At 46.1% G+C, this 21881-nt stretch overlaps 1 protein-coding gene and 1 long non-coding RNA gene across 3 annotated transcripts; both read left to right on the top strand.

Annotated features, from left to right (window-relative positions):
* The first annotated feature begins 1063 nt into the window (after positions 1 to 1063).
* LOC140127903 (uncharacterized) lies at positions 1064 to 10144 on the top strand. 2 transcript variants are annotated; one of them, XR_011855076.1, is made up of 2 exons: positions 1064 to 1703; positions 9259 to 10144. It is a non-coding gene; the product is annotated as an uncharacterized lncRNA (long non-coding RNA). The 2 variants fall into 2 exon arrangements; XR_011855077.1 differs by having other exon boundaries at positions 9232 to 10144.
* LOC140127902 (uncharacterized) lies at positions 4539 to 7293 on the top strand. The gene is made up of 2 exons (XM_072149097.1): positions 4539 to 6451; positions 6512 to 7293. The coding sequence occupies exons 1-2, from the start codon at positions 5575 to 5577 to the stop codon at positions 6985 to 6987; spliced, it is 1353 nt and encodes a 450-aa protein (XP_072005198.1). The 5' UTR covers positions 4539 to 5574; the 3' UTR covers positions 6988 to 7293.
* Positions 10145 to 21881: the final 11737 nt, after the last annotated feature.

Genomic DNA, 21881 nt, shown 5'->3' with positions numbered 1-21881 from the left:
GAAAAGACCATACGGCCGTGTGCATGAGGCCTAAGGGCTCATTCACACAACCCTCGGGGGGACGATACGCCACAATCCAATTGCTTGGGGCAAAAACCCATGTGCGATTCAGCACAAAATGGAAAAATTCTGGAAACCCGACGGAAATGCGTCCGACGGACCCTTAGTAAATGGGCCCCAATATGTCCAAGATGAAAAATTACAAGATTAGGCTTCCCCTTATCCATAATGGTCTATATCAACTCTTCTCTTATGTATAGCAAAAGTGGGGCAATAGCGGAAATGTGATAATATTATTCACTTTGAGACTGAACCATGTTAGAGGTGCATTTGCCACATTTCCTATGGAAACCGGAAACGTAAAAGGTCAAGCAGCGCTGTCTAAAGGCTGATATGAAGAATGTGGATACATACTAAAAAGCACTGCACCCCATAACTGACCTTTATTGTAATGAATTACATCTGGAGGTGACTATGGGGGAGTGCACCAGCCATCTCTAATCCACAATCATTCAGTACAGTTACCTCAAATACAGAATCTGCAGCCAGAACGTGACCAGAATGTATAAAATTAGGTCTCCCTGGTTTTTATTTTACACAGACATTTTCTGAAAATTCTACCCATACAGACATCTTATTATAAACACATGGTGCGTCCCAATCCCTGAGCCGTAACCCTTCACAGTCCCTATACTATATATCCAAGAAGTATGAGCAGCTATTACACCTTAGGCCTCATGCACACGACTGTCTTGGGCCGTATATACGCCCCCCATAGACGGCTATGGTGCCTGTGCTTTGTACGGTGAGCACATTGGCACGCTCACCCACCTCCTCCTCTCCCGCGAGCCAATGTATGCCTACCCGGCTACGGCCGGATGCATTTGTGTGCACAAGGCCTTAGTCTTACATCAGACTGTATGCAACTCCTTTTGGACCCTTACATACTGTAGTTATCTATCCTACAAACAATGTCCCTTTGATATGGCTTTGATGGAACATGTCCTGGCTGCTTGGGGTTAGGTGTACGTGTACGCTCATACTGATAAACATGGAACTGTGAAGGGGAATATCTGTACAAGAGCTTTATAGTTTTATATTTTTATACTTTTATATAGCTGGCAAATACTAAAGTTTTTCCTCCTCAGCAATATGCTCAGATATGTTACTTAAGATGGCGCCGGCATCCACACAGCCAACACCTTATATCCAGGAAAAGAACAACATTCCCGATTCCAAGAAGGCTTCATCCCTCATATCGAAACTCAACGCCCAGGACATTATCTGCCCAGATACTGGAACTGACCAACCAGGGCACATCGGATGCTAGACACATTTGCTTAACCCTTGCCCACTATGATGCTGCATGACACATAACCACACCTTTCTCTCTTCTGTATAAAAGCTACAAACACGGAAATAAAGTCAATCTTGCTGTCATGAAAGCTAGAGTGAAGAGCTTGCTTAAGATTAAAACCTGAATAATCTTATCTCAGATTTTATCTTGAAAATGTGCACACTTGCTCTATCTAATTTGGAGGTGACTGACTGGACCGGTTAATTGTCGATTACGACCCTGACAATTTGGCGCTCAACTGTGGGGGCGTGGCCTGAGCCTCTGAGCCCCCGGGGACCCGCACTAACACCCGGTGGATGACCCCTGACGCTCCCGGAGGAGATCTGATCAATCTCACAGGAACACGGTATGTCTATGTATATAATATATATATAGTACTTATCTGTGTATCCGAGGGCGTGAGGTAGTAGTCTCCGGACTCTACGGGTCTGCGGGGTGACTGTCTGAGTGGTGGGCTCCTCTTTGTCTCAGCGCTACGCTCAGAACCGCGACACAGCAAGGAAGACGATTTAGTTTCGTTTTCAAACACCACCCCCGCTCCATCAGTCACTGATAATTTCTGCCTGGACAGTGGAAGTAAATTTGTGTGTTGCCGTCTGGTTATTTAAAGTTGTATTGTGATCAGGAAAAGAATATTTAGAGACGTAACTAAGTAATGTCTAGTGACATCGGCCGTCAGAGTAGAGAAATACGCCATGACGGGTGTCTAGGCCTAAAATAAGGCGAGCTGGGGAGTATAACCCAGTAGGAACTTCTCACTAGGAGAGTTACCTGCATAGAGTACCGTAGTGGATACCGTTATTCTGGTTGGGGACCAGACCACCGTGTTAGCCTGTATATTGGTTAGGACAGAGTAACACCGTGGCGCACGTGTGGAAAGGATTTTGATTTAACGGGGATCGCTGTGTTGAGCGAGTGGCCACGCCAACATAGTACTCTATTTAGTTAGACCGAATGTTACGTCTCATGAGAAAGGAACACAGCCTCCCCCCGGGAGCACAGACGGCAACCCAGATAGTGGAGCGGAGAGAAGGAAAGAAATATGTGAAATATGCAAAAGACTTGTACAAGTTTGTAGAACAGCCAAGGTCAGGGAGATTACAGCCCACACTGTGGAAGACCATCTTAGATGGTAGTAAAGGGTCCTTGGAGAACAAGGGGCTGTTAGAGTCAGCACAAGAAAGGAGAAGGTGGCAGTGAAGGGGCAGAAATGACTTACGGATATGTAAAATGTGAATCACAAAGTGTTAAAAATTGTAATGAAAAAGATGTATCTAAAATGGCCGCCGTTTCTTCTGGTGCACCACCGCCCTATAATGGCGCAGGTTCAAGTCCGGAGGGGTGGACATGTGACGTATGTGGAATTCAGAACCCGGATGGGGTGGAGACTTGTCGTCAGTGTGGTGCTCCACGCCCCATTTAGGCACAGCCCCAAATCCACCGGAAGTGGGGCATGGTAGCGGCCATTTTAAGACAGTTTATTTTTTCGGTGGCGGCCATTTTAAGTTATATTCCCTTCAAGTCCCTGAAAGATAATTACCTATGACCCTACTATTGGCAGCCATAAACGCTGGTTGTGGGTAGCAGTGAAGCACCATTGAAGGGCCTGAACAGGGCTCAGAACGCCGGCTGAGATGATTTCATCTTATTTCAGTTCTCTGTTCAGATTATTCTTGGATGTGCAACGCTGTCTGTTTGGGTATGGTCATCTCTGATAGTTAAAAATTTATTTGTTCCCGACAACTGCAGAAAAATTACTATAAAAAAGTGTTGCAATGTGTCTGGTACCTGCTTTCTGGCGTTTAAGAGGTTAACGAGAGGGAGATCTCGGGGGCTGTGTAGCTGCGTTTTGTTTTCTGAAGACATGTAAATGACCTTGATGCTGAAGTTCTCCAAAAATCTACGGTTCTGCCTGAGCTGTGTTATCAATGTGTGTTCTGTTCTGACCTTGACGCTTACAGCATAACAGACTAAGCAAGAACGAGCCCCCCGACTGTATTACAGAGCCTAGGACTGACTGTATTACAGAGCCTAGGACTGACTGTATTACAGAGCCTATGACTGACTGTATTACAGAGCCTAGGACTGACTGTATTACAGAGCCTATGACTGACTGTATTACAGAGCCTAGGACTGACTGTATTACAGAGCCTATGACTGACTGTATTACAGAGCCTATGACTGACTTTTGTTCCTTTTTGATTAAAAACCAACTTAAGTGTACCTGGATTTTGTTGAGATGTTGGAGTCTGGCCAGAAGTTTATAGATAGTTAAGAGAATCCTATATGTCTGGATGAGATAAAGCAAGACGCACACGGTAATGGAAGATTTGATGACCTGACAGTGTAGTGTACATCTGTTTTGTAATGGATTGTTACCAAAGGTGTTAACGACTGGAGACATTTCTACCAGACTTATGTATACAGGGACTGAAAGCCAGAGGGAAACAGAGACCAGTTTCACAGACCACGGCAAAGTCAGATTGACAACGTTTCCGGAAGTCTCAACCGACCGACCCAAGTGGGCGTGTTTCGACTGTGGGGAGGAGACATTACTATAGTGAGTGGCGGAGACGGCCCCAACAGGGCAGGACAAGGGGGTGATTACGGGCAAGGATGTCAGCGAGAACAGTCCCCCTCTTCCAAATAGAGTTAGTGCTTTTCATTGTAAAACTCTCCCCTGCTAGCCCGATGATGATTTTAACCCATTCCCGGTCAAGGAAAAGGCCCGGAAAGAACAGCTGGATACATGTAGCATGGTCCATGACCTCCAAGCTGCCAATGAGTGTACTGAAGCCCAGTGGTCCCTAGCCCAAACTGGCAGCAGTCCCTGAGAGTGACATATTATTCACTGTTATTGATTTGGCAAATGTTTTCCTCTCTGTGCCCCTACATGAGGATTGCCAGTACCTATTTGCCTTTACCAGTTCAGTATTCCAGTATACCTGATGTAGACTCCCACAAGGGGGGTAAAACTCACCCAGCCAATACCCCACGGCCCTACAGGGAGTAGACTGGCAGACTAGCCCCTTACTGGATGTTCTCCTTTTCAGTATGCGGAGGACCTACTGTTGTTGTTTGCCAGGATGCATGTATTGACCTTATGTGTTTTCTGTTCCAGAAGGGTTGCAAAGTTTCCTGAGACAAACTCCGGTACTGCCAGGAGAAGGTGGTCTTCCTAGGCCACTGCTTCTCAGCCACAGGCAAATATCTGGCAGAGGAAAGAAAGCTGGCAATCCAGAATATGCCCCTCTTCCGGCAGTGGCCATCTTGGTACTCCTGCAGAGACCCGGGTGCAGCCACTGTATCCTCACTTCTTCCGGGGCCTACTACCAAGGCCCAAGCGTTTCGGAAGAAAGTTCATCTCACCCCTCACAGGCGCTAGGCCTGTTACCAATCCAGTATGACACCCGTGCTCACAAAAAGCGTGATCAGGATCAGCCGGCCCCTCAAGTCCAAATAACCCCTGAAATTTTGCAAGGGTCCCCACTCTACAGTCGCTTGCAAGATAGACATGCCGCTATAGCAGACAGCGGAGATGAGTGGAAAACTGACCCTCCCAAGTCCAGGGCCCGGCTCTCTACCAGACTTTCACACACCAAGGGACCGCAGCCTCCACTGCTTACCCCACAGGCACCCCAGAGGGGGAAAGAGGAACAGTGTGGACAGCAAACTACCGAACAGTGGAGACCCTGCAGTCCCAGATGAAGAAAACCACAGTCACACCCAGTGTTCCTACACTCCCTGACCTAAACATGACTACTGTCACAGCAGAAGCTCCCCTGAAGAGCAAGACCCTCACCAGTGAACCTACTAGGTCATCCTGAAGTACCTGGATGCCTTGGCAGTACCGGACCAGGACAGTTACCAGTCGGGGTTGGACTTCTGTTCCCAGATGAAGACTTGGGCACAGGAATGCCTCACCGACCAGGCAGGTTCTATCCAGGACGTCCAGCAGGAAAAGGATGAACCTGTGGACAGGTACTCCTCCAGACTGTCTCAACAATTTGAGGATCTCGGATTCACCCTCCATAATAAGATCCAAGCCCACATGCTTGTAAAGGCCCTAGTGGAGGGCCTCCAAGATGAACTTAAAGACAAAGTTCTTGCCACTAGTCCAGAAATCCTATCCGCAGGATTCAAGGATGCTGTAACCATAATCAAAGGATTCCAGAAAGCTCAACATAAGGAGAGAGACAAGAAGAAAAAAGGAAGTGATGCTGATGACCACCACTTCAATGGACAGTGATTCAGATGAAGAACCGGTGCCTGCTCCTGTCATGGTACAGCAAGCCCCTACAGGACCACCTATGCCTGTCAACTACTACCCTCAGCCACCAGTACCCCATGCATCTCATCCGTGGCAGACACCACAACTGCAAGGACCCTTTGGATTCAACAACCAGAGACCTCGCCCTACCTGCTGGATTTATGGAAGACAAGGCCATGCCAAAAGAGACTGCAGGTCCAGACCCAGTCAACGCCCCCGAGATGACTACAGACCGCGCCAAAGTGGACCTAGATCTGATGACTATAGAGGGTCCCAGAATAGACCCAGACCTGATGACTATAAAGGATCACATGATGAACCCAGGTACCAGGACCAAAGATATCAAGAACCAAGACCACAGGATTGTATTGGCATTACCGGCACCACTGCTGAGTCTCCCCTCACTATTCCTGTCCCCGTTGGACCTTTCCCTGATGTCATGGCTCGCTTCCTGGTGTCAGATACCTGCCCCATCAACCTTCTAGGGGCAGACCTTCTTCAACGTCTTAGAGCTTCTATCAATTATACTCTCCAAGGTCTTCAGCTTGAATTACATGACCCCAGGTCAGAAGAGGGAACTATGGACAGATGTGTACTTAGAGCTCTCCCTCTGATGCTTCAGCAAATTCATCAACCTGATCCCCTCTATGGAGTCCCGGACCGGGTCCCAGCCCAACTCCCCTCCTCACTCTGGTCAACTGGGCCTGATGACGTAGGACTTCTACCGGTCCCTCCGGTGATGGTATATCTAAAAGAGGGGGCTCAGCCCCCGAGAATACCTCAGTATCCTCTGAAAATGGCTCAAGAACAAGGCCTCTCCACCCAGATTCAGGCCCTTGTCAAGCAAGGTGTTTTGGTCTACTGTACCTCTTCCTGCAACACCCCATTATTTCCTGTCCAGAAGAAGACCCCCAAGGGGTCACCACCCAAGTACAGGTTAGTCCAGGACCTCAGAGCAATCAATGCAGCTACCGTATTGGAAACTCCGGTGGTACCCAACCCCAACACTTTGCTGGCCAGCATTCCACCCTCTGCGAAGGTTTTCACGGTCATCGATCTTGCTAATGCCTTCTTCAGTGTACCCTTACACCTGAAGTGCCGCTATCTGTTTGCCTTTACCTCCTGTGGAAGCCAACTCACTTGGACAAGGTGCCCACGGGGTGCCCAGAACAGCTCTAACCAATTTACTCAGGCTATGAAGACTGTCTTGTCTCCCTGGATTGCTGAGCATTCTCAAGTTACTCTCCTACAGTATGTGGATGATCTTCTCCTTTGTGCTGACTCCAAACAACTGCTGGAACAAGAGTCATTGTCTCTCCTACTGTACCTCTACAGCCAACTGCAAAGTTTCCAAGGATAAAGTTCAATGGTGTCATGCAAAGGTCATTTTCCTTGGACATTGTGTCTCTCAAGGGGCCAGACACCTAACAGAAGACAGGAAATCGGCCATTGCCAAGTTACCATTTCCTTCCACCATTAACCAACTCCAGTCTTTCTTGGGACTCACACCTACTGCAGACAATGGATTCCGGATGCATCCAGGCTTATGCAACCCTTGTATGAGTGTTTAAAGTCAGGAGGACCACAAGGTGCTTCACCTCTGGTCCTCCCACATCTACAAGACTGTCACCACCAACTGAAGATGGCCATTTCCAGAGCGCCTGCTCTGGGACTTACAGACTATACCCAGCCCTTCAACCTGTTTGTTTCTGAAAGTGAAGGACATGCAACTAGTGTCCTGGCGCAACAGCATGCTGGGAGACAACGTCCTATTGGTTAATACTCTTGCCGTCTGGACCCTGTGGCCAGAACATCTCCTACTTGTTTGAAAGCAGTTCATGCCGAAGACTGCTGACATCGTCCTGGGACATGACCTCATCATTCAAGCTTCTCATGATCTGGCGGCAGTCCTTTCTCAGACCCAACCCAGACATCTGGCCCACCAGAGACACCTCAGACTTCAGGGTTCTTTACTTCTGCCTTCCCATATCACCTTCAAACGTTGTTCAGTGATCAATCCAGCCACTCTCCTTCCACATTCCAGGGGGGAAGAAGCTGACCCAGGAGTTGCTCCAGAAGTTGAAGATCCTCATGACTGCTTACAAGTTCAATGCTTCCAGGGGTAACTACCCAGGAATTACCCCATCCTGACCTTGAACTTTGGACAGACGGCTCCAGGTTTGCAGACCAGTCTGGAAGGTACCATACAGATTATGCGGTAACCACTGAAACACAGGTGGTGAAAGCGGAAGCCATACCAGCCTCCATGTCAGCTCAAGAAGCCGAACTGATAGCCCTCAAGGAAGCCTGTACTTTGGCCAAAGGGAAGACTGAACATCAGGACTGACTCAAGGTATGCCCATGGCATTGCCCATGATTTTGGAATAATCTGGAAGAACAGAGGCTTCATCACAGCCGCAGGTACCCCAGTGAAGCATGCAGACCTCATCAAGAGCCTGATGGAAGCTCTACAACTGCCTACCAAGGTGGCAGTGATCAAGGTAAAAGCTCACGGAAAAGTGAACTCTAAAGCAGCCAGAGGAAACTACCTGGCTGACTGCATAGCCAAAGAAGCTGCCATGGGGAATGTGTCATTCGAGTGGCTGGAAAGGATCCCGAAGGACAAACAAGAGATGACCTACCCCTGTATGGTGGCCACTAGAGCCCAGAAGAAGAAGAAAGAAGAAGAAGAGGAGATTATTTCTCATACCCTTGCTCAGCTACAAGAGGAACAAAAGATGGCCCCAGAAGAAGAGCATAAAGCATGGAAAACATGGGGTGCTGCTTATAAGAATGGACTCTGGACAATGCAAGGACTTGTCTGTCTCCCTAGAAAGCTGTACCCCGCCATTGCTGCCTGGGCTCATGGGGTAACGCACAGAGGAAAGAACCAAGCACTAGGCTATGCCAAGAAGATGTATTTTGCTCCAGGATTATCTACAGCTGTGAATGCCTACATGAAGGCCTGTTCCATTTGTGCTACCTGCAACCCAGCTCCCACGACCAAAGTGCCCTACCAGCACCTGGCCAAGCCAGACTACCCTTTCCAAAGGATCCAAGTTGACCACATTCAGCTTCCCAAGTCAGGAAGATATGATTATGCCTTAGTAGCTGTGGACATGTTCTCAGGATGGCCAGAAGCTTACCCAGTTGTCAACATTACTGCTGAGCTCACAGCCAAGAAACTGATTACTGAAATTGCCTGTAGATTTGGAGTACCTCAGGTAATAGAAAGTGACCAAGGACCAGCCTTCACCGGACAAATCTACACAGAACTATGGCAGATGCTAGGAGCCAATATAGGACTCCACACGCCGTATCATCCTCAAAGCTTCGGGAAAGTTGAAAGGATGAATGGGACTTTGAAGAACAAACTGCTCAAGATGACACAAGAAAACCCTAAGTAATAGCCAGAACTCTTGCCCATGTACCATGTCAGACATACCCCTCAAGCCAAACACGGTCTTACTCCCTATGAGATTCTGTTTGGGTCACCCCCTGAGTTGTAAGAAGTTAGGAAGCAACAGTTAGCTGAGGGGATGGATAAAGTTGTTAAGTTTGTTGTCCGTCTGTCTAAAAGAACTGTCTAACACACACTCTGCAGTCTCTGCTTCTATCCCTGAATCCACAGGTGACACGGTCCACGACTTCCAACCGGGTGACAAGGTGTATGTAAAGAAGTACATCCGGAAGAACTGTCTAGCCCGAGGTTTGACGGTCCATACACTGTGATTCTTGTCACCCCCACTGCAGTTAAACTTGAAGGGGAAACCACCTGGACACACGCCTTCCACTGCAGAAGAGACCCGGCTTCACCATGAGGAAACATATCCTTTCTGTATACATGATGTTCTTTAGCTCGTGCCACATTGGTTCAGGATTAACCACATTATGGGTTAATATGCCCCAAAATAAACCACGATCGCCCAATCCCCCATCCATGGAGCTAATTTAGGGAAAGATGGGAGGGCTCCATGAGTGTAAGTTAGCGTAGTGCAAACAGGAGGTGAGGTTTTGCTGAAAGGGCAGGCCTTGCCCGAAGTTTGTGAAGCAACCCCACCCCGACCTATCCCCACTCATGGACAACCTCGAAGGTACGTTAGAGGAAAAATTTAGTATTTAGGGGGGATTGTGAAGGGGAATATCTGTACAAGAGCTTTATAGTTTTATATTTTTATACTTTTATATAGCTGGCAAATACTAAAGTTTTTCCTCCTCAGCAATATGCTCAGATATGTTACTTAAGATGGCGCCGGCATCCACACAGCCAACACCTTATATCCAGGAAAAGAACAACATTCCCGATTCCAAGAAGGCTTCATCCCTCATATCGAAACTCAACGCCCAGGACATTATCTGCCCAGATACTGGAACTGACCAACCAGGGCACATCGGATGCTAGACACATTTGCTTAACCCTTGCCCACTATGATGCTGCATGACACATAACCACACCTTTCTCTCTTCTGTATAAAAGCTACAAACACGGAAATAAAGTCAATCTTGCTGTCATGAAAGCTAGAGTGAAGAGCTTGCTTAAGATTAAAACCTGAATAATCTTATCTCAGATTTTATCTTGAAAATGTGCACACTTGCTCTATCTAATTTGGAGGTGACTGACTGGACCGGTTAATTGTCGATTACGACCCTGACAGAACAGCTCCATTCTGCTGATGAAGCCCAAGGGCAGCACTTCACATTATAACTCAATCTATTTTATCAGCTCTGAATGAATGAGATAATAAAAGATTTACTGTCCCCAAGGTACTGAAACCTGGTATATGAAAGATGTGTATGATAGAGTAATGCAATGAATACAACTCCACAGGACTGATCGTTTTGGATGGAGTTAATGACTATGTGCACTTTTACAACTTTTTTAATTGCTGTAATGTACGTGTAATAAAAAAAATATTTAGTGACTTAGATTGCTCCAGGTAACCTTGGGTATTCACTGCTATAAACCCAAATCCATGTTAATTAATTTTAAGGGCTTATTGCATTTTAGGCATTGATTCCTTATGGATATAAATGTCTGCCACATCCTAGAGATCCGCCAACTCATGACTGCAGTGTGTGAATAAGTGATTGCACGTTCACTGCTCTTCCAGTTCATGTCTATGGTTGCTCCAAGATGTTGATATTTTAAAATAGATTGTCCAGGATTTTAATATTGATTGCCGAAACAGTAAGAAGTGATTACGCCGCTTACATCCTTCTCTGAATGTAGTTCAAATGAAGTATAAGGAGAATACTGATACCCTTTAAGCTGCAAATTTCTCTATAGCCACAGTTATTTGACTATTTACCAACCTTCTGCTACTTGTGACATTGAAAGTGAATAATCTCCTGAGGAGGAGTCATAATTTTATATATTACACCTGGATGAGGCAAAGGGGCGCTATTCTATTGCTGGCCTCAGGCGGCAGAGAGTTTAGGTTCACCCCTGGACGTAGTGTATAGAGGTCGCCTTAAGTTGCTTTTGGCTGTGCAGTAATATAATATACTATGGACAATTTGTACCTGTTTAAAAATGTCCCCTTGATTATAAAAGCCAGAGCTGAGTAGATAACTATCCTATCAGCTAATGCATGAGGATTGTCAGAGCCCGCTGGTGACATGCGCGGGTGTGATTCACACATGTCCCATAATTATATGACACATCTCGGCCCCGGGGCATGTGTGATGGATCTGTAGTAAATGGTCGATTAGCGGTCCATGCTTCATCATGAGATTTATGAGGGTGAAGCGAGGGCAGGACACCAGACCCCCTGTTATATCATTCACAACAAATCTTATTATTTACTACACATCCTATGTTTCTCCATTGCTTCAAGGGGTATTCTTGTTATTTAAAGGTATCCATAGGATAAGAGAAAGCTCTCTGATTGTGGGGGTCTAATTGCTAGGGTCATATCGATCAGGGAAAAGGGGGACTCTTGTGCTACATGAATTTGTATGCAAGTCAGAACTGTATATTTTTATTATTGTAACCCCAGCAAAACATTTTTTTGGGTCAATTGGAGTTTAAAAATGTTGGGTTGTCATGAGAACCAGGATTAACAATAAAGCTTAATTACAGACACCTGTGATAACTGTTACAGCTGTTCATTGTAGCCTAAGGCTAAAGTACAGTAAATTACCAACATCCAGAGGTCTGTTTATAACTAGGGGTTGTCTGTAAGTCGGGTTTCTTAAATTGGGGACCACCTGTATTTGGTTGCATGTGTGACCCTTAAACAATTTTATATGAATATAGAAAGCCCCCAGGGTGCCAAGGTAAATAACAAAAAGAACACCTACTTCTCCCACGTTACTCTGTTACATCCGATTTCCAGCCCTGCATCCAACCTGAAGTTCCAAGGGGTCATGGGACCTGCTTTATCCAATTAATGGCTTCCTCAAACCAGGGTACAACACAGGAAGTGAAGGCTCGTGGAAAACTTAAGTGACGACTCATGGTCTGAGGAGCCGAGTCATTGGATGACTCAAAATCCAAGGCCCTCAAAATGGTATTACAGAATCAGTTCAGGAGCCAGAGGAGTACTTACCTGTACAAGGAGTTCATCCAAAGTGCATTGTTCTGACGATAATGCCGCGATTCACTAAGATCGTGCGCTCGATATCCTGCATGTGTCGCTTCCCCACTCAGGACCGACAGAGTTCATCTTCTTCTTCCCAGTGCATGTAAGTGCTTGGGCTTGCGACACAATTTGAATCTTAAATCCTGCCCTCAGTCCGAATCAGTCGGAGCGTCCAACAGGCCGACCCCCCGATTTCTGTCACATGAAAGCCAGCGCCACTGCACCAAAATTCAATCGCATGCGATACAATCCCCAGTTAAATACTTGTCCCAGCAGCGCAAATCCCGAAAACGTCGGAAAATACGACAAAAGTGAGATCCGCGGACCCTTAGTAAATAAGCCCCTCTATGTTCTTTCTTTCTATCCATGACCCCAGCAAATTTGAGTTGATAGACCCAATTCGAGAGAGATCGCTTAACCAATGTGAAAATCCCTTTTAAAGTTATCCATGTCCTTCAGAAACACCATTGACGCAAGTGACCAAAAACCATTGGCGCTCATGATCTTATTTTGTCGCAATCGCGCCGACTTTCATGCAAAACAAATCATGGGCGTGGCCGTCAGGCAACTCGACTGATTCGGACTAAGCGCGGGAATTAATATTCAAATTGTGTGGCAAGACAATGCTCTAAACATACACCGGGAAGAAGAAGGTGAACTCCGGCGGACCTGAGCGGGGAAGCGACACATGCAGGATATCGGGCACATGATCTTGGTGAATCGCACCAGACTTCATTCTCGTCGGACAGCGCACCTCGGGGATCGTGACAGAACCGGGTAAGTAAATGTGCCCCTATGTTGTTCTTTTTTTTGGCGCTGAAGGGAAACTAAACAATGGCTGCCAAGTTTCCATACAGATTTTAGTGAATCACTGAAAATTGTTGCGTCCCTTTGTAATTGGCCCATCTATTGGTTGAACGCATGATAGTCTAACATAACTAATATTGAGGTTCGGTCTATGTTTTATGCATCAGTCACTCAAATCCAGCTCAAGTCCTCTAGAACGGGACATTTTAAAGATTGGTTTATCATTGTGGCTCAGTGAGGGGCATCTCTAATATGCAATGCTCTATACAGTATCCATATGCCATATTAGATGACGACCCCGCCCTAAGGCAGGTGGAATCAGACCCACGTTTCGGACCCCCCGCCAATCCAATATTGATGACCTATTCTACGCATTAGCTACCTAGAAAACCTCTTTAATGAGGCCTAGCACACAGAAGCCTCACCACCTCTAATATGCCAGTGGGGCCACTTACCTTGTATTTCTCTTTCCGCCTCCACTCTCCATGCTCACAACTCACGTTCACTAATATATAAGGTGCACTCGTAAGTGACTCTGTACTGGGGACATCTTGTTGTCACTTAATCCAATCAGTCGCCAATTTCTTGTCATTTTCTCGGTGATACAAGCCATGAGACCTCATGCTGGTGAGTACACCGATAAGGAAGACTGAATATTGTCAGCTCTGCATTGCTGCTCACTCCGGATCTCTGATCAGAATTGACACAGAGAGGTGATAATGCTGCAGGAATATCCCATAATAATATCTAGATATCCTCACAAGGTGCAAAAATGTCACAAATGACATCGAAACATGCAAAGAGACCCTCCACTTTTGTAAATGTTAAATAAAAAACAAGCAATCCACATAGTATAATGCCCCATTTGCTTTGGCTACCACTTAAAATGCCTTTATGTAGCCCCCAAACACATAAAGCCCAAATGTCTATAGACCCCACATTATATCTATCTTTATAGCACACAAAACTAATGCCTCCTTTTGTGAAACCTCTTTTTCTATAGTTCTCTCCCCTTCATTTGAGTTGCTACCCCACTAACGTTTAACTTTGCTGTATCCAACCCCCCGATGCTCCCCTTTCCACTTCTGTTATGGCGGTAGTTCCGTCAGTGCCTCCATTGTGGCACCTCTTATCACTATGTAGTGGTATACAGAGGCTGCAAAACCTGCTGCGCCTTATATTGATGTCACATACAGTTGGTGGCATTTGGCTGAGTATTAGGTTGTAGCAGGTATACGGTATCAATGCAGTATCATGAGAGGACCTGTGGGGGGGGGGGGGGGCATTGGTAAGGTAAGTAATTAGTTTATTTTTTTATGTGCTGACCATACTGGAGACAGGAAAGCTATATATTAGGGGCAGGGAGTGGCTATATACTGGGGGCAAGGAATGTTGGCTACATACTGGGCAGGGGGCTGGCTGTATACTGTAGGGAGATGGCAGGCTATATACTCAGGGAAGGGGACTGGCTATATACTGTAGGGAGATGGCAGGCTATATACTCGGGGCAGGGGGCTGGCTATATACTGTAGGGAGATGACAGGCTATATACTCGGGGCAGGGGGCTGGCTATATACTGTAGGAAGATGAAAGGCTATATACTCGGGGCAGGGGGCTGGCTATATACTGTAGGGAGATGAAAGGCTATATACTCGGGCCAGGGGGCTGGCTATATACTGTAGGGAGATGGCAGGCTATATACTCGGGGAAGGGGGATGGCTATATACTGTAGGAAGATGGCAGGATATATACTGGGGTCAGGAGATGGCAGGCTATTTACTGGGGGCAGGGGCCACTGGCCACATACTAGGGGCAGGGGACTGGATATATACTGTAGGGAGATGCCAGGCTATATATACTCGGGGCAGGGTACTGACTATATACTGTAGAGAGAGGGCATGCTATATACTAGGGGGCAGGGGCTGGCAGGCTATATACTGAGGGGCAGGGGGCTGGCTATGTACTGTAGGGAGATGGAAGGCTATGTACTCGGGGAAGGGGGCTGGCTAAATACTGTAGGGAGATGGCAGGCTATATACTTGGGGAAAGGGGCTGGCTATATACTGTAGGGAGATGGCAGGCTATATACTCGGGGCAGGTGGCTGGCTATATACTGTAGGGAGATGGCAGGCTATATACTCTGGGAAGGAAGATGGCTATATACTGTAGGGAGATGGCAGGATATATACTGGGGTCAGGAGATGGCAGGCTATTTACTGGGGGGCAGGGGCCGCTGGTCACATACTGGGGGCAGGGGACTGGATATATACTGTAGGGAGATGCCAGGCTATATACTAGCTATATACTTGGGGGCAGGGGCTGGCAGGCTATATACTGAGGGGCAGGGGACTAGCAATCTATATACTATGGGGGGCAGGGGCTGGCTAGCTATATACTAGGAGGCATGGGCTGGCAGGCTATATACTAGGGGGCAGGGGCTGGCAGGCTATATACTGAGAGGCAGGGGACTGGCAATTTATATACCAAGGGGGGGGGGGGCAGGGGGGGGCTAGATATATACTGGGGTAGGCTGTGCAAATGCATTTCCCACCGTAAGCTTATACTCAAGTCAATAGGTTTTCTTAGGTTTTTTGTGGTGTAATTAGGAGCCTTGGTTTATAATCGGGTCGGCTTACACTCAAGTATATATGGTAAGTTCTTTGGTTTTATTTTTTTATCATCCCCTCCTAAGAAAAATGTTTTCAAGCCACTGTGAATGAGGTTTTGCTGGATCTGTACGTATGTCACCATCATGTCATAAAGATTAGTGAGCTTCCAGTGACGGGAAAGGCCTCTGATTCACTACTAGCTGCGCCCGGAGGCTCACACCACATCCTTTATAACGGAGGGCCCGCAGCCATGACGCGAGACAGACGGCCTCCCCTGTGTGTGGCACACACACATTCTGGCTGTAGGACAAACCAGGTGTAGCCAGGGGGCTGCAGGAAGGGCATAACATGGGTCAGTGTGAGCAGGGATTCTCCAGATGTGAGTCATGGGGTGTAGCGTAGCCACTAATGGGGGGCTATATTTCATTTCATTAAAAACATGTAATTACCACCCCCCACATAATAACATCACCGTGCCTCCTAACAAGTGTCCTACAGTCTACCTAAGCCCTCCGTCTACATGGGGTCCTCTAAGTGTCCGTGTCATGTCATCCCTGTGTATGTGCGGTCCAGGCCTGGGAAGGATTCACATGTATTCATTAAGGACACTTGGATATTAAAACCACTAAGTCCAGGTCACTCGGGTCACTATGTAGAGAGGAAATATGACTTACCCTAAAAGGTTTATGAGGAGGATATTCTTTGCGGTCTCTTGGTATACAGAGATGACTGCTACAGGAGAAATGTGTGATACCAAAGCTTTATATGAAGATACAGCAGCTTGGCCTGAGTTGTAAGAGCCTGGAACTAGACCTATTTTCTAACTTAAAGGGGTATTACCACTTCGACAAATTAGGGTTACTGGTTATATGATAAAAACAATTTACCCATATACTTTCTGTATCAATGCCTTGTGGTTTTCTAGATCTCTGCTTGCTGTCATTCTAAATGAAGCTTTATTGCTTACTTCCAGTGGATAGAAATCTGACCCTGGTCACACAGGTGCGCGGCTCGTTAGTATAATAGAGGGGAATCAGAGCTGTGTGATATAACGAGCCGTGCACCTGTGTGACCATTGTCAGATTTCTGTCCTCTGGTAGTAAACAATGAAGCTTCCTATAGCAGGACAGCAAGCAGAGATCTAGAAAACCGTGGGGAATTGATACAGAATTTAAATTAGAAATTTGTATAACTTTTCATTATTCAAACAATATCAATTACTTGCTGAAATGGGAACACCCCTTTAAGATATCAAATTGGTTGGTGTCCGATAGAAGCTGCTTCTGGTGCCGGAAGTAAAATATAGAACTGAGACAGAAGTATAGCTCCATTATCTGTGAAATGGTTGAGCTGGGTAACTGCAGCTCAATGTACTTCTAGCTCTATACCTTGTATTAATTCTAGTGCCAGTAACAATCGTGGGGGTGCTGGATGTTAGGTCCCCACCCCAATCTGATATTAATGGCCTATCATTAACATCTTCCACCTGGAAAACCCCTTTAATCATATACTTTTCCTGGCCCAAAGTTAAAGGACATCTGCCACCAGGATGAAGGATTGTAAATCAAGCACACTGACATACCGGTGTGGGCCCCCTCTGGCAGGATCTGTTCTTCTTTTAGCTTCTTATGCCCTGGTTTTTAAGAAATAAAGGTTTTAAAAATTGTGCAAATGAGCCTGAGGGGCTCCAGGCTCCGTTGACATCTATGGAGCCTGTAGCCCCTCAGGTTCATTTGCATAGTTGTAAAACCTTTTTTTCGTAAAACAATGTCCCAAGAAGCTAAAAAAAAGAGCAGAACCTGACAAATGGGGCACACTCCAGTATGTCAGTGTGCTTGGTTTACAATCCTTCATCCTGGTGGTAGATGTCCTTTAAATGGATTGGGTAACCGCAGCCAATGAATATGTTTTCTAATTGAAGCATAGATAAAGCTAGTCTGAAATCCACCTCCCTGTCACCACTGGCCATGCTGTAAACAGCAGCTCTGCTTGTTCAGATTGTCTGTCCTCTAAGTGCACAGGTGAAATAGGAATAAAATATAATGTGGTGGGACAGGTTGTAATGCTTATAAAGCTGGAATACTGTAATATGTCTAGGTGTTCCACTTCTAAAAGAGCATAGTAAAAGCGGAAAACCCAAAGTGGCAATCCTCCACTAGACCACCATAAATGAGCAGTAGAACTGAGTGGACCAGGTTAATGTATCCAACATGTTCATCCATTGAAAGATCATGGCTAGGCTGTATATTTTCATCCAAGGAGCTGCCAGGAAAACCAATAGACCCAGTGCATTAAGGGGTGGGGGATTCCTGGCACAGGCACCCCCCTCCTTTCTCCTGAGGGCATGAGGCAGATATTTGACAAAGTGTTTCAGGAAATTGAACCCCTATAGCACCCTGTAAATCCAGTTTGTCATCTGGGTGAGTCACTGCTTACAGAAGGAGCAAACACTTCCAATACCTGCTGTAAGTATGTGATCTACCTGGATGTTATTAATCGTCCTCGCTTAGTACTAGGTTCCGCTCGAATAATCTGCTGACAACTTTGGCTTGATTCATGTTCTTGTATGAGAAGTAAAATATAGCAGATTCATCACTTATAGATCTTACAAGAGAGGTAAAGCACCAAAACCACTAATGTCTGTGACTTATTATATTCTTTATTATTATTTATTCTATATTATTACAATCTATGTGATTGTGGTGATTATGCAATATGTTATGAAATATGTTATGAAATATGTTAATTAGAGATTTCATGATCCTTTGCTCCTCCTGCTCTTTGGGAATAAATAATCCATATCATATGTATCCATCCAATATTCTGCTGAAATATGTCACGGGTGCCCCACAGCCCTCGCTTACCTCTCCACGATCCCACTCCCGTCTCAGCTAGGCCACGCACTCACCGGCACTTGGAGATTTAAAGGGCCAGGGCACCGCTGATTGGCGCTGGCCACTTCCGAGTTTTCCTGGAACTTTGCTCTTATTGCCATTGAGAAAGCTTCCCGGTGTTCCTTGCTGTGTTCCCGTTCCTGTTTTGCGTTGATCTCCTGTTGTGATCTCGGACCTGACCTGTGACATCTGCAACATCCCCCACCGGGGCCTAGACACTTTTTGCGGCCTGGAGGCAGCCGGGGCCCAGAATACCGGAGTGGCTGGCGGTTGCGGCCTAGGCACGCTAGTGTCACAGTGCTTGGTATGGGGAAGGGAGGTCTGTCCTACAGCCTGGCAGGTCTCCAGAAGGTGGTGTTGGCAAGAAATGATGTAGAGGGAGAGGCTGTAGTACTAGTTCTCCCTGGGGCAGCCCTTAGAGTCTGTAGTGTGTGTCCCTGGTAGATAGATGGGGCGCCCTTCATGGTGATACAGCCGTAGCAGGGACCAGACGGAGGCAATGTTGTGCATAAAAGTAACTTACACTTCTTTATTCGAACCAACGGTAACAACACGCCAAACAATTCTGTACAAGTGCAGTACTGGAGTGATCTTGGAGAGGAACCTCAGGAGTTGTGTCACCAGCCTGGTTGCAGGGGCAGGCTGGGATGTAGCTGTGTCCAATCCTGGAAGCTGCAGCTTTAATCCTGAGCATATTCAGTATCAGCCCTGAAGGTGGACTGACACCCTGTAGCTCTGTAGTGAGAGCTGAGGCCTAGTAGCTTCTCCTGTGGTGAGAGCTGGGCCTGAGAGATCTGCTCTCTCTGAAGTTTTTGGAAACTCTCCCCAACTCCTCCCCTGACTAAGGGTTTAGTTCCTCCCTAGTCGGTGGTCTCCTCCTCCAATCACACTCCAGTTATAATAGTGGAACATTATTGGATGATAACATTAACATTCCTTTAACCCTTGACTATCCAGGCAGAATCTACCGCTGCTCAATTACCTCTATATGTATTGGGTAGTAAAAGAGCTTATTCGCAACTACTCCTCTGCCATGCGCATTGGCAGGGACATTGCACATTGTTGCGGCATCTCCCGCGGTGGTCCAGAGGGTCCATTGACCCCGAGTCCTGACAAAATATTTGTAGTTGTCACATCAGAGGATCAGCCTGGGTTTCAGGGAAATAAATATGACCTTTAAATGGAAAACTTTAGTAGTGCTATGTCTTGAGGGACTTTTTCATGTAAAAAATAACTCAAAATAATAAATATCTGATTGTCTACATCTAAAGCCTTGATGTCTAAACCCTTATTTGTGGAGCAGGGGCATATCTAGCACAGTGGGCACTGAGATACCATTAGAAGGGAACCAGACAATCAGGGTTGAACTGGCCAACCAGAGGATTCCCTGGGTAGCCAATTGTCTTACACATTGTAATAAACCAACATGATCCAGAAGCCAAATCCATATGGATGTCATTGGAGAAACGTCTTCCTTATACTAGGGTCTACTTCAGGATCATTAACAAATATTATGGATAGCTAGATCTTGGTGATGGATACATGTTCTAACTGAGGATGCCCAAGACTATTACGGATGGAGGGTGGACTCTCAAGATTATCAGCTGTGACAAAAGCTACCCTAGTTCAACGATACAGACCACTGAATATCTAATAGATCTTTGGACCATTGGTTGATGACTTTATTACATAAGCCCAGTGGCATTTCTTAATGTACCAAAAGTCAGAATGTTATGGGGACCACAATGACTCCAATGGTCTTCTCCTGGATATAAGGGAATATAAGTTTCTAGGGTCCTACAGTTGAATGTGTTACAGGGAATTGATGCAGATATGTCCAGAGAGTCATTAGAAATGATAAAGTATGTGAGATACCAGCATGGAGGGAAGGAAACAAGCCAGTAGTGGAATGTTGATATTACCTCCTCGTAATAAGAACGTAATAAGAACGTTGGATTAAAAGTGTCACTTATCAACATCACTGACGAAGGGGAAGGAGCCACAGAGTTCATGTGTGTTAAATTCCCACAGGTTCCGCTCCATTAAAAAGGAAGTGTAAAATACTACATGGACTATTTGTAGGAAATTGTCCTCAGGGCAGGATGAAGAAGTGTCCAGAAACAACCACAAAGTCAGGTGTCAGCTGCAAGATTGGGTTGTTATCCTGGGTTGGAATGAATAAAGATTGGGTCATTGGACAGTAGTAGTTTGTGATATGGAAATTTGCTATCTACCCCTTATGGTATAGGACTGCATATGGCCGCGGTCACACGTATCGCTAGGCCTCCATTCATAACGCGACGCTAGCGCACAGGGGGAGGTCCTCGGCCCAAACGCACATGCGTTTCCAGGGAAACACATGCGATTGATAAGCCAATCACATGCGTGGAAACACATGTGCGTTCGGGCCGAGGACCACCCCCTGCGCGCTAGCGTAGCATTATGAATGGAGGCCTAGCGGTATGTGCGACCGCGGCCTATATCATCCAAACCAGGCAGAGCTTTACATTACAGAAGCTTCTCAACAATTTCCAAACTAGCAACTATAAAACAACAATATAAAGGTCCTTTAACTGTGGATCTGAAAGCGGACAGAAGGGATCCCCTATGTTTCCAAGAAGCTTGCTTTTGCAAAAGCAAAAGTTAATCCATTAGACAGATTTTCATGTAGTCCAGGGCACATGGTGATCTTTATCCACCATGGATAGTGGGGCTCAGGTAATGCCCCCTAGAGCCCATCTGGTTCATAAGAATAATTTTAAAAGTTGATATTAGAAGGAAGAGAGCTATGGATAACAAATATAAGAAGATTACCACAGTCACGGTGCCTGGATCTATGAGTAAGGGTGATGTCACGCATGGCGTTTTTGGTCAGTTTTTAAGCGTGCGTTTTCAGTCCGTTTAAAAATGCATGAGTTTTATAAACGCATCCTTTTTTGACCGTTTACCATGCGTTTGGATACTTACAACCTGTGTATCTATTAGGATTATTGGGAAAAAATGACAAAAACTGACATAAACGGATGCATTTTTAAACGGAATGAAAATGTATGTTTAAAAACGGACCATAAACGCCATGTGTGGCATCACCCTGGATTATGATGTTAGATTTCGTATAAACCAGGTGCCCTTAAAGTAGTATCACTGACTAGTAGGGAAATATAACATAGACCCCTGCTCCCAGTATGCCAGGAAGGTACCTTGCTCAATCAGGTGGTTGTGATTTCCTGGAAAATTTGGGGTGGGGGTTTCAAATATTTTTTAATGAATGGGTTTGTGCTGGGATTGGTGGCTGGAGTGAGAGTGCGGATTGGCTGCTGATGTATGGGGCAGATATGTGATGTGTATAAAATGTGGCAC

The sequence above is a fragment of the Engystomops pustulosus genome, chromosome 4 (genome assembly GCF_040894005.1).
Source record: "Engystomops pustulosus chromosome 4, aEngPut4.maternal, whole genome shotgun sequence".
NCBI classification, from domain to species: domain Eukaryota; kingdom Metazoa; phylum Chordata; class Amphibia; order Anura; family Leptodactylidae; genus Engystomops; species Engystomops pustulosus.
The sequence above is the reverse complement of the archived record's forward strand: the minus strand, read 5'-3'. Positions and strand labels throughout refer to the sequence as shown.

What these genes read in the sequence shown, in the direction of transcription:
- LOC140127902 (XM_072149097.1), top strand. Translation starts at nt 5,575, where the DNA reads ATGCTGATGACCACCACTTCAATGGACAGTGATTCAGATGAAGAACCG. An exon ending in AGAACAAGGCCTCTCCACCC is followed by an intron (nt 6,452 to 6,511) that starts AGATTCAGGCCC and finishes CCTGCAACACCC; the next exon opens with CATTATTTCCTGTCCAGAAG.